Genomic DNA, 12,965 nt, shown 5'->3' with positions numbered 1-12,965 from the left:
TTCTAGAGAGGAACGACACATGCTTGAATAGCCATTCTACTTTCACCCAGAGATGAATATGTAACTGGCTAATGAAGGTGTTTACAAAGCAATTGTATATTCTGCTCAGGCAATTATTAAGCCTTTTGACAAACTGATTTAAAGTAGATAAGTATTCCTATTATTCAGAATATAGTGACGTATATTTTGCTCCTAAGAATTATTAAGCACTATGTTATCCCTAAGAGTAAGACAACTTCATAAAATAAATAGCTCTTTTCTTAGCATAAACATATGGTTATTCAAGCAGTCTTCATGCTGGGTGGATAATACGTTAAAAATGCAACTAACTTTTCATACAAATCCTGATATTTACAGCTTTATTTTCATAAGGAAATTTTTTTCAAAAGCTGTGTTGCTTGAATTGACCAAGCCAAATGTTACAGAAAAAGGACCATGTCCTCCTTGCTAATCTGAAATGAACAACTACTTACTGCTTCTTTAACATAAACAATCTTTAATCTAGTGATCCAACACTACTGATTGATTCACTCTTTCATTTATTCACTCATAAATATTTACTGGTCTACTATATATGCCAGGCAATATTTGGAACCTTGAATACAAAAGTAAATAAAGAACTGTGAATACAAAGGCAAATAAAGCCAATATGATTCCAGTTCTCACGAATGTACATTTTAGCACAGGAGACAAAAGTGAAGTTATTTTAAAAATGAAAATTATGTTGGATAGTGATGCGTTATAAAGGAAGTAAACAGGGTAACTGAAAGGGAATGCCTGGAGTGAGAAAAGGTTATGAGAAACACTCTCTGAGATGACACTGACCCGGAAGGATGATACTGAATAATGAAAAAAGGTCACAATTCAAAGAGCCAAGGAACAAGGGTTCCGGGCAGTGAGAACTGTGCTAAGACCTCACCATGGGCAAGAGATTGGGAGCTTGAGAGATCAAAAGGCGGGGATGAAGCTGGAGTGTTTCCAATGAGAGGGGAAATGCAGCAAGAAAAGGCTGGAGAAGTACAGGGACTAAAACACGTATCTGGCATTTTAGATAATACTGAATGTGTAAGGCAGTAAAGAAAAGAGATTTTTTTGGTGACTGACTTCAACAATTAAATCTAAAAATATTAGGTATGTATTCACCACCTTCCACAAATAGTGGGAAACAGACAGTGCTTCAATCATGCATGTAAATGTGCACCACAGAGGATGGAGCACAGAGCTGGGATTCACCTTCTCACCCACAGGGACCCTGGTCAAAATTTTCTGGTTCTTAGTTCCCTCATCTGTTAAAGGGGAGAGTTGAGCAAGAGAACTGGTCGGTAATACACTCAACTCAGAGGGATGATTCTATAATAGACATGTGACATTCATTACCCAGATGAAAAAAACAGTGCTGAGGAACAAAAAGCCTTCCAGCAAACTTAATAAAAATAACAACAATTATCATATAATGAGCCTTTACAGTGTGCCTAGCACTATTCAAATACTTGACATGTAATGTCATTCTAATCTCATGAGATCCTACACATTACTCCCATTTTACAGAAAAAGAAATTAAGGGTTAGAGAAGGTAGATGCCAGGAGATGGCGGAGAGAGAATTCAAAACTAGGTCTGTCTGATTCCAAGCTGTGCTCTTAGTCACCTAGTAATATACTGTCTGAATTAAACTTCGCAGGAACCCTATCTCTGTACCTTTGCACAGTGTTCACTTTACGAGGGAATTAAGCACAGCTCGACTTGTTTTTAGAAGGGTCATTTTAAATATCCACCTAAATAAATTTCAGAAAATTTCCTGGCTGCTCCTCAACTAAAATATTTTTGGTATACTCAGGGGGAACAAATGAATGGTGTTGTATAATGGCATGCAGGAAGCAGCGGCTCAATATATATTTGTTACCGAATGAAGCTATTCAGTAAAATTTTATTAAATATTAGTAAAAGAGAGGTAGGAATTTTTACACAGTTTTCTAAAATGGTGTCTTTTTCCCCCTATATATACTAATATCTAAAATTAAGTTACAGAGTATATGAATAATTTGATATATCTAACAGATTTTGAAAATTGACAGTGAAGATGTAATTGCATTTACCAATTAATATAAATCATTACATTAACACTTACAGTCTTCTTGTTCCTAAGGACCACGAACTTGCAGGAGAAGACAATGAGAAGGTGTATCTCAGTCCCTCTCTCTCCTTCTAGGGTACACCTGCCTCAAGAGAACATGGACTCTCATCTGCTCTGAGTGTGGCTTGCCCACTTTTGCCAATGACTGGGTAAGTAAGCTTAACCATATCAAGGGTGAAACTAGCAAGTCCTTTGTTGCACAGACCTAAGCTCCATTCTCCAATATTGGTACTATGCAATAACTAACAAAGCTGTATATTTGTAAACATAAGCCTCATATATGCAAAGAGTTCATCTGTCTGACTCTTGATCTATCTCACATTTGGTTCTGAACTTGAGTATCCTTCCTCTAAAGCCAACAATTTAAAAAGTAAAGGTTACTTGTGAGGGATTAAAAAAAAAGAGACACTGGATTCAACTGAGATGTTTCTTGAATATAAATTAGAAGCAAATTCAAAAACAAGAGGAGTCTCTAAAAGAAGATCCAGCTAGTAAAGATTATATTTTAACATACACAATTTAGTATGATAACATACACCAAGGTAATTAACAATGGCAGTTAACTTTTAGATGACTAAAATGCTATTCATTTTTTAACACGTTTAAATGAAGTATTCTTTTCTGTAAGCTCTTGTTCTTGGGACTAAAGGTTAATTATTTTTAAGAATGCTGATTAAATATTATCCAGCTATTCTCAGACCTCAGCATCATCTTTCTGTTTGAGAGAGCTGGTGAGGAGGAGGACGCCAGCAGCGCCCGTGCAGCACTGTGATGCAGAGCACAAGGGGCAGCCGAAGAGCCCAGCATGGGTCCTGGCCCAGAAAAGGGGCTCAGCACGCGCCACTTCTCAACCTCGTGTCTCTTACAGGCCAAAACCACACACTGAAATAACAGTACGGAGCACACTTTAAAAACGATTCTGTAGACGGATGTCCATGTCTAACTGTAATATGGTTTATTTGCCATTTGGCATGAATCAAACAAAGTCTCAAAAATCAACAGTACGGTTCATCTTTGGCAATCGTGGCAGGAAGTCTGGAGCCATACTGAGCTATTCATTCATCCAAGCTATTTCTTACTAGTGGAGAATGTTCAAGTATAAGTTGTCAAACATTAAATAAATATGGTTATCTATTTCAAAATTTAATGGATGTGGTGTCTTATCTAAGGACAATTTTAGTTTGTTAATGATAGGCCAATGAATATAATCTATATATGTTTTAAATTGGTCACAATAGTCCAGAAATAACTTTCTTTTCATTAGTTAAAAGTTGATAAAGGAAAAGAACCTGAAAAAGAATATATATATGTATATATGTATAAAAAGAATATATATATAACTGAATCACTTTGCTGTACACCTGAGACTAACACAACATTGTAAATCAACTATACTTCAATTAAAAAATTAATTAATTTAAAAAAACGCTAACCGCCATCTGACAATGCAGGGTTGCCACAAACCTTTAAATTGTAAAAACTGCAATAAAGTAAAGCACAATAAAACAGAAAAAAAAAGAGTTGAATGAACCTTTATGATATTTAAATCACTCATTGTATTAGAGGTTTAAGGCAATGCATATGTATATGCTTTTAATCAGCGAACTAAAAACTTCTGACCTGAAAGAATAGAGACTCATGGCAACACAGAACACAACAGAACTAAGACAAACAGTCTAAGCAATAGAGAATAATCACTAAAGCAACTCAAATCTTCTAAAAAAAAAAAAAAAAAACCCCAAAACCCTCAAGTATCTGTTTGATTCTTCTAGTCTAAGACTCACTTGAATTGACTGTGGAAGCTTAACTGATGAAATACATGGGACACATATGCAGGATATTAGTTATTAATCTATATTAATAGCTGAGAATAACAATTGTCCTAACTACTCTTAACATTATCATCATCTTGTCAGTGTTTATGAATCTGAGAGAAGGAATTTATCTCAAACTACTTAATAGCCAGTAGGACACTGTGACACTGAAGTAAAACAAAAACATTAAAATTAAAAAAACAAAACAAAACCAACTTCCTAGAACTGGTTGCAATAAAAATTAATGACTGTTACCTCAACAGGGCTTGAAAAAATAGCTTGTCCATAATCAGTTCTCTCCCAATTTCAAAACAGCTATCTTAAACCTTTCCCTACCTCTCCTCATATTCCTACTCTATCATCCCCTCCCCTCCCTCACTCTCAGCCTTTTATCTCATAGATTAAAAAGTGAACATCCTCTGCTCTGTTCCTATGGTATCCCACCCAATTCCACGAGTGATATGTGAATTAGTCTCTCTTACTATGCTCTGTCTCTCTACTCCTGCCCTTCTTGCTTTACCAGCCCAGCAAATTTCAGTCCCATCTATCTGTCTTTTCTACTTCTACACACATGCTGCTTTGTAACTGAATGAGAAAAATCACACGCCTGCATGGATAAGATCCAGTACAAATCTACTATCTCCAACCTTCACTGAGCCCTCAATTCTCTTTAAGTCTTTTATTGTCCCTTTCAACTATCCTTCTCGATTCTCTTTCATTAATATTCCAAACCGTCACCATTCCCTAAAGTCTCCTACTCGACCTACTTACTCCAGACTCTTAACAGACCACATCTTCTGTTGATAACTATAAGAAACTGAGGTCATCAAGCAAGATCTTGTTCAACTTTCCACTACCTTCACTACAAATCTGTGCTCACACCCAACAAGACATGCTCTCCTGCAGCGTGCGGTGTCTCTTGTTCAAGGCTCACTCACCCACCTGTAATTTGACTCTATGCTCAATTTCACTGTCTTAAAAATTTCCAGTTTCCCCCTCTGCTCGTTTCCTTCCTTCTCTTCATGAGCATGCCTGGATCTCTCCCATTTTTAAAAACAAAGCAAAACACCAGAAATATACAAACACAAACCCCCTGTTGCCAAATTCACCTCCATCAATCTCTTTTGTCCTCTCTTCTTTCACATTTCTACAAGCTGAGTCCATACTGTCTCTTCTCATCTCCCATTCACTGCTCAACTCACTGCTTTCTGGTGCTGCCATTCTAGTAACTTTCAAACTGGCAAATCTCATGCACATTTTTCAGTCTCCATCTTATTGGGTCTCTCTAACGTACAGGACGGTGTTGACTGCTCTCCTCCTTCTTGCAACTTTTATCTCTTGAGTTCCATAACCAGCCTCTCCTGATTCTTTCTGTACTGCTACTGACCCATTCCTGTTCTGTATCCTTTATGGGTTCCCCTTCTTTCACTAAACATTCATATTCTCCATGGTTCATCCTTAGCATACTACTCATGGGGCAGCAGGAGGCACGAGTAATGTCTTATCCCCTTCCAGGGTTCCAACTACCTCATCTCTGCAGTAGTCCCCAGAGTCCCTCACTGGAGCTTCTAATTGCTTACTGAATACCTCCACCTGGGAAGCTCACAAATATCAACAGTTTGGACTCAATGCCCCAAACTGAATCTGTCCCCTATACCACTCCTTCTCAGCTACTAGGAAAAATATCCACCCAGTTTCCCAAATTAAAAACCCAAGGGACAGCCTTTCTTTGGTCCCTTCTCCTTTCTTATTCTATTGCTTAGAATACTTCATTGGCTCTGCACACCTCTGAGAAAAAATATTAGCACTTAATATGATATAAAACCTGTCATGATGTGCCTCCTATCAAACTTGACAGTCTTTTATTTTTTTACCCTTCTTTGACATAATGTCAACTTCTTGGACCACTTATAGATGCTAGCACACATCAAAATGTTTGTAGCCTTTACCTTGATTCATGCTTTAACTTCTTACTCTAATTACCTTCTTGGTTAATTTAGCTCAGTTAGTTCCAAGCTGGCTAATGCATATCTTTTAAGGACTCAAGAATCACATCACATTCTCAAGGGAGACTCCCCTTCCTCGATCCCCACAGACTTTCAGATAACTTTCTTCTCAGGGGTGCCATAATACTCTGCTGTGTCTCTAATACTACATTTCTTTGTTATTCCATTATCTGTTTATGTGTTTATCTCTTCTCCAACAGAAATACATGTTTATCTTCCTCATGACACTTCTGATTCACAAAACTGGACTGTATCTTATCTCAGAACTCCAATGTAGAGCACAATGTCTATTTGTTTGACACAAATTTACTGAATGAATCAGTAATGCACAATAACAGAATAAATAAAAAGACAAGCAAACAAATAAACATAGAATATGTAGAGTCTATCCCTCCTCTCTGTTGTCAAATTAGCCTTTGGCTTGGTGTGAGTAACACATAAACTAGATGTGTTTCAGCATATATTCAATATGAAATTATTTCAGCATAAATAGTTTATAATCTTTGCTTCACCTTGTAATATCTTTATTTTTAATGCCATAACAACAGTAACAATAATAGACACAAGTTCCCTAAGACAAGCATTTGTTAAGTGCTTTAAGTACATTTTCTTACTTAATCTCCATACCAACCCCACAAGGTAGATATTCTTATTTTACAGCCCAGAAACTGAAGGTGACTGCTCCTCCCAAGTGCAGTACACACCTGGAGGTCTAACCCCTAGAGAGGAACAACCAAGAACACTGATAGGTGCAAATTGGAGACTAAGTGGAAGTCTATCTACTGAATATGAAACATCAGTCTTGTTCCTCAACTTAGCTTTAAGAAAACACTAGCGAGTATATATGCTCCAGGCAGGAGACTGGAAAACACCCCTTCCTGGAATATCAACATATCCTAGGCTAACGAATCTCTGCATTTTATCCAGCCAGATTATCTTACCACTGGAAAAGTCTAACCCCTGCACACGTACTTTCCAATTAGTGTTTCAATACCTCATTCCTAAATATCAGTGTATAGACAATTATCACCAGACATCTGGAGACTACTCTAATTATGAAATAATATAAACAAAGAAAAAACAGTAATTTGGAGCAAATAACAATGAAAGAAGCATAAGAAAATTTGAAAAAGCTTTAATATTTTCAGAGGGAGGAGGAGATATTGCAGAATTTTAAATTAATACAGAAGAATTCAAGGAAGTTAAAAATATGATAGCACAAGGTTAATCCAGAAGAGTTAATATTTGATTGATAGAGTTGCAGAAAAAGGGAACATATAAAACAGGGAAGAATATTAACAAAGAAATATTTCAAAATATTTTCCCAGAATTGAAAAGTACAAGTTTGCAGATTAAGAAGGTTCATCATGAAGCCTCAATAAAATTTCAAAATAATGAGAAGAAGAACCTAGAAAATTTCAGACAGAAAGACTAACAGACACAGAGAACAAACAATAAAGAGATCAAGTGAGACTTTTGCGGGGGAGACAATAAGTCACCGATGCAGGGAAAAGAGAAACACATGGGAGGGGAGAAACAAGGAAAGAGAACTGGGGGGTCAGGGGGAGAGACAGAGACCAAGAGAGGGGAACAGAGAGAGACAGGAGAGAGAGATGGGGAAAAGAGACACAGGGAGAGACAGGCAGAGATGGGGAGAAACAGACAGAAACAGGAAGGGAAGGAGAGAAAGATAGGGGAAGGCCAGAGATAGGTCTAAGGAGAGAAAAAGAGAGATGGGGGAGAAAAAGAAAGAGACAGGAGGAAAGACAGAAATTGAGACAGTTATGTTACAAAGTCTGGGGAAAACAAGTTTTATAAGAGTGGCAAAATAGTGGTGGTTTGCTATAAGGTTCATCTATGAATAATATTTACAGCAGGGTCAGTAGACTGTAAGCACTGAATCTTATTTAAACAAATGGTATTATTGTATGGAAAGGATAAGGAGGAGGGTAGCATGTATGAGTGAATGTATGTGTGTGCATGCTTTGGAGGGATGGGAAGTTTAAAAAAAAAGCTAATTCTCCTATTTCTCAGTAAGAAGTCAATTAAAACTGAATAATCACGACAGCAGTAAAAGTACTGTATGTTATATAAAAGCTGAAAGAGCTAAAAGTGGCAGCAACAATTAGCAGTGGAGAGCAGCAGGGCCCTATAAGCCTGTGGAAGTACTTGACTTTTTAAACTATGTACATATACATCTTTGATAAAAATTTTAAAATTATTTTAAAAATCCCCACTAAGATTGCTACATGTGATCAACTTGACAAAATGCATTAAAACATTAGCTCAATTTTGACTCTCTAGAGCCTATAACTATCCTCTTGCAAGTTCTCTTATAGAAAATCCACCAAATAACAAAATAAACTGAGATGATTCTTCAAAGCATAAAAAGCACTTGGGCGACTGCACCATTTGATGCCATAAATCATCACTTAAAAAGATAATAGAAATAACATAAGTGGTAATTTACAACCTATCCCTCTTCCAAGTGTCAACCATTAGAAGAACATTTTACAAAATGCTCGCAATCTTCCTTTTATCTGCTAGAACTAAGAGGAGTTCATTCTGACCAGATCTCACATCAAATCACCTTATAGCAAATTGAAAGGAAGGAATCAAGCTTCTTAAAATTTAATTCATTCTATCATTTTTTTTTTCCCATCTGTGACTAATTATAACCTCAAGATTCCTGTAGTACCACCCATCATAGAAGGCATGTGCTTGGCAACCTGGACTCACCCTGTTAAACACTGGCAGCATCATGTACAGTTTCTCTTCTTGTTCCTTCTGAGTCATGTGCCGGGGAGGATGGCACAACTCCGTGAAGAGTCGGCGGAGGTGCATCAGTCCTAAGGCGTTGTCTTGCGGGCTGCACTCCTCCTGCCTCGGCCGCCCCATGATCCTCTTCACCATATTCATCTTGGCTGGTTGGTGATAAACACTTCTAATTCTGTAGGAAGATGTTCATACAGTCAAAATGTCATCGTCTTGACCAGGTCAAGCACGCACGGAGCTCATTAAAAGCCAGTAAAACAAAAAAATTCTGCCTAAAATATTTTTTCTACTTTTTGAACAGAAAAGGTAGAGAGGCAAAGCTAATTTTGATAAATCTCCTTAGATGACAAGTTACGAATTATGCCACTCAGTGTTCCTTACCGGCTTTGCCACAATTTGTATAAAATGTAAAACATTAAATGTAAAAAATTAATTGTTGCTGGATGAGCAACAAACATTTCCAAGTTAGTCATAACAAGTTCAACAAATAAAGGGATCATAAATCTTATAATTAATATGTTGTTTAATAGTTGACTATATGGAAAAAGAATAAAAGAACAGAAAATTCACCCTCACTTCAAAACACCCAAACAACTGAAAAAAACAAACAAAAACCCCCACAAAGTTTTCTGTTTTTAATTATTTAACTTTTTTTGTAGATGAAGGATTACACTTGGGATAGTCCTCACTGAAGAGCTGTAGTTTGAAACATGCAAATTAAATGAAATGATACCCTCCAACATATTATAAATCATAAGAAAAAAAGTGAAAATTGTCATATAACTTAGGACTTTTTTCAAACTATAGTTTGAAACCCTTTGGCAGGTCCTGTTAATTCATTTAATAGATCATGACAAGCAATTAAAAAAAGAAGTAAAATATAATATTGTAAATCAACTATACCTCAATAAAAATATTTTTAATGAAATAGAAGATACTGGAATACATGTAGTAAGGGCAATTATTATTTCATGAAACTTATTTTAGGTAAGGGTGTATTCATGTGTATTGAATCACAATGTAAAATGTATGTATCCCTGGCTAGAGCTGCAGTTAAGAAATAAGTAAACTGATCACTGGGTGAGAACATACACCAGAATCAATAACACTAAGCTTTCAGAAAGCATCATCAGCCCTTTTCAACCACCATGAACTGTGCCAGCAATTAGCTAATTTCAGACACAAAAACAGGATATCTTACAAAAGGAACCAGGAAGGCTGGTTCAGACACTATGGATATACTGAACTTGAGTAAAAGGCAATTTTGCTTTCTAATCTGTAGAAAGGCAGGAATAATCTGAAAATTAATTTTTAATTTTGCCACATAAGCCAGCATGGCATTTCTTAAGAAATGAGAGACCACTGCAAAGCTAGAGGTTTATTTACTAAACATCTGTCTATTGATTTTTTAAAACCATTAAGAAGAACTAGTATATTAAATATGCTTGTCCCTGAGAATTTTGAGTGGATTCCATGTTTGCCTGCGGGCACATGTTTATGCATTCTAGCTTGACTGCAACAGGAGGCCACCTGCGACTCATCACAGGTGAGAAGCAGGAAAACACCCTGCCAAAGGCTGGTCTGCGCCAAGGGACCTCTGTGCAAGGAGCACTCAATACTGCTAAGGTGTCCAGTAGTGGGGAAGAGTGCTCAGACCACAGGCACAGGGCCAAGGAGACCCTCTGAATTACAAAATGACAAGTGAAAGTCAGTCCGGTTCAAACTTGTTTCATATTTCGTTCTCGGAAAAATGTGTAAGTTCTCCAAGTATAAATTATAAAGATTTCAACAAATACATTCAAACAGCCTACTATATGCTGGTATTTTTCGCCCTGGAAACCCCCAGGACAAAAATAAAATTTGAAGTTAACTATAAAACTTGCATAAATTAGCTAACACTTTAGATTATACATAGATCTGCTCTTTTTCCTTAACCCATAGCTTCAGTTCATAATCTAAAGCGTGTGTACAGGATTTACAGGATTCATGATCCTCTAACACTTCAAAAAACATTTTATAGAGATCTCCAGCTTTCAAAGGGGTCTATGTCATTAAAAAGCCAAGCCTCAATCTTTATTTATAGAGCGTCAAAGCACTTTCAGACCTTTTCCTTTGGTCCTCATTCCAACTTAAGCAAGGGGACTGAGGAGGGGATTAATTCTACCTTTTTGTCAGGCCTCAAGACAAGAACAATTTGCTCAAAATCTCACAATGAAAAAGAACTGAATGAGAATCCAGGACTCCCACCTCCTGGTTCAGCCCTTCCTGCTTACTTATATTCATGTGCCTATTTTAAATTACAAAATTTTTGGCAACTGTGACTCTAGAATATTTATTTATTTAGCATCAAGTTGCAGTTAGAATGCAAAAGAAATCTGTTTGACTTTTCTGAAGATACACTAATCATTTATCAGTAAACACACACATAATCACACAAAGACAGACATTCGCTAGATGTAAATCAAGCTATCGTATCACCGTTATTTTATATTTGTCAGATACAAAGGGATATATTGGGTTCGCCAAAAAGTTTGTTTGGGTTTTTCCATAAGATGGTATGGAAAAACCTGAACGAACTTTTTGGCCAACCCAATATATCAATCAGCTAAATGGGTTTACTGGTATTTCTCGATTACTCAGATAATCTCAGTAATGGGGGGAAAAATTCAGATTCCTCCTTTTCTCCTAATTTACCAAGAAGCACTTAAGCATATCAGATTGCTGACTCATTGCTTTGTCTGAACTTCAATGTTTGTAACTTAAAGTATAATTCAGACCAAGAACTATCATGTTTAAAGTACCCTTCAGCAGTGAAAGAGCAGAAAAGAATGGGTACTTCTTGGTGAAATCTGTACCAACACGTCCATTTAAGATAGGTAACTTCAGGTGAAAGGCTCTTAATTCCCTTGAATCTTGGGTTTTTCTCACCCGTAAAATCTTTCCTCATAGGCTTTTTGTAATGCATACATAAAATAACATCATTTCTATAAAGTGCCAAACACATTAATTATGTTCAACAATTTTTAAATTTCTTCCTTCAGCTTGATCATGAAACATTTAATTTCTTTTCATTTACATTTTTCGTTATTTAAGCAAGTAAGGCAAAGGAAAGAGTGTGGGCCCTTACAGTACTATGTTTTAGAGACTTACAAAATGATCAATAAAAAATTAAGGGAAAATTTATTTCTTAGTTAGATGATTGATAAGAGGTTTCTAAAGCAATACAGAAGAGATAGGCAAAATTTAATAATACTGAGGACAAATCATAGAAGGTTTATTTTGGGGGTAATGTTATCAGGGATTTTCAAAATATTTACAAAGATTATTGTGCATAAGAACTAGTTTTCTAATGCAAACTCTATTTTGTTTCACAAGAGAAAAGTGTTTGTACTGCCAACAGGGGGTTATTTAAATAGCAATGAGATAATTATTGCAATGAGCCCAGACAGTATTTCTTATTCTAATCTCTTGTGTTAACGCTTAAAAATCCTCTGGAAATGCTTGAAAAGCTGTTTAAGTCCTTTAAACAGTCTGCCATTATTTAAATTATAGAACAAGTAAATAGCCTAAATTTGTAAAAATATATTTGCCAAGTAACTAATGGCCTTTGAGTAGCTCAGCTAAAAACTTAAAATAGCTTTTCTAAGTAACTCCTTAATTCCACAAGAGAAGAAATAAATAGCTCACAGGACTTAGGGAAAATCTTATATAGTTTCATCAAAGAATTATAAGTAATTACTCAGGTTTTTAATTTTTTCTTAAACTTTCTGGGGAAAAAGATCCTATTTTTTTCTTACACTGTGAAGAGCAAAGGCAAAACTTCTTACACTTTTGAAGAATGAAGGCAGAACTCTGAGAGGCTCCCAAAAAACTGTGTATATAACCCAGCAATCTAACCCATACATTGAAAAAGAACTACTAATACAGTCCTGAATTAGAATTTAAAATTTCTACCTGCTGAAACATTGTATTTGCCTTCAAGAACAGTCATATCAGATTTTAGCCCCACCTATGAGATATGACAAGATCAGTCACCTCATTTCTATGGCAAAATACAATTCCTTAAGACCTATTCCCAACATCCTTCACCCTTCTGACCCCATCGGTGAACTCATCATCCTACACATATACTGAACTGGACAATTTCTCAAAACATCTTTTTCAGTGTGCTTAATTTTCTCTCCTCACAGAGGAAAGGATATTCCAAATCCAAAAGCAACTTGCCTCCATTTAAGGAC

General features: G+C 36.2%; 1 protein-coding gene across 10 annotated transcripts in view; it reads right to left on the bottom strand.

The window, feature by feature from the left end:
- Positions 1-12,965, bottom strand: part of WDFY3 (WD repeat and FYVE domain containing 3) — a 275,484-nt gene that overhangs the window by 168,640 nt on the left and 93,879 nt on the right. For all 10 annotated transcript variants that reach the window (XM_082391039.1, XM_082391040.1, XM_082391031.1 and 7 more), the window contains one exon: positions 8,692-8,902. In XM_082391039.1, the coding sequence (XP_082247165.1) occupies positions 8,692-8,871 (180 nt within the window). In that variant the 5' untranslated portion in view covers positions 8,872-8,902. The remainder of the gene's footprint in view (positions 1-8,691; positions 8,903-12,965) is intronic.

Source organism: Balaenoptera borealis (genome assembly GCF_965194805.1).
Source record: "Balaenoptera borealis genome assembly, chromosome: 4".
Taxonomy (NCBI): domain Eukaryota; kingdom Metazoa; phylum Chordata; class Mammalia; order Artiodactyla; family Balaenopteridae; genus Balaenoptera; species Balaenoptera borealis.
The sequence above is the reverse complement of the archived record's forward strand: the minus strand, read 5'-3'. Positions and strand labels throughout refer to the sequence as shown.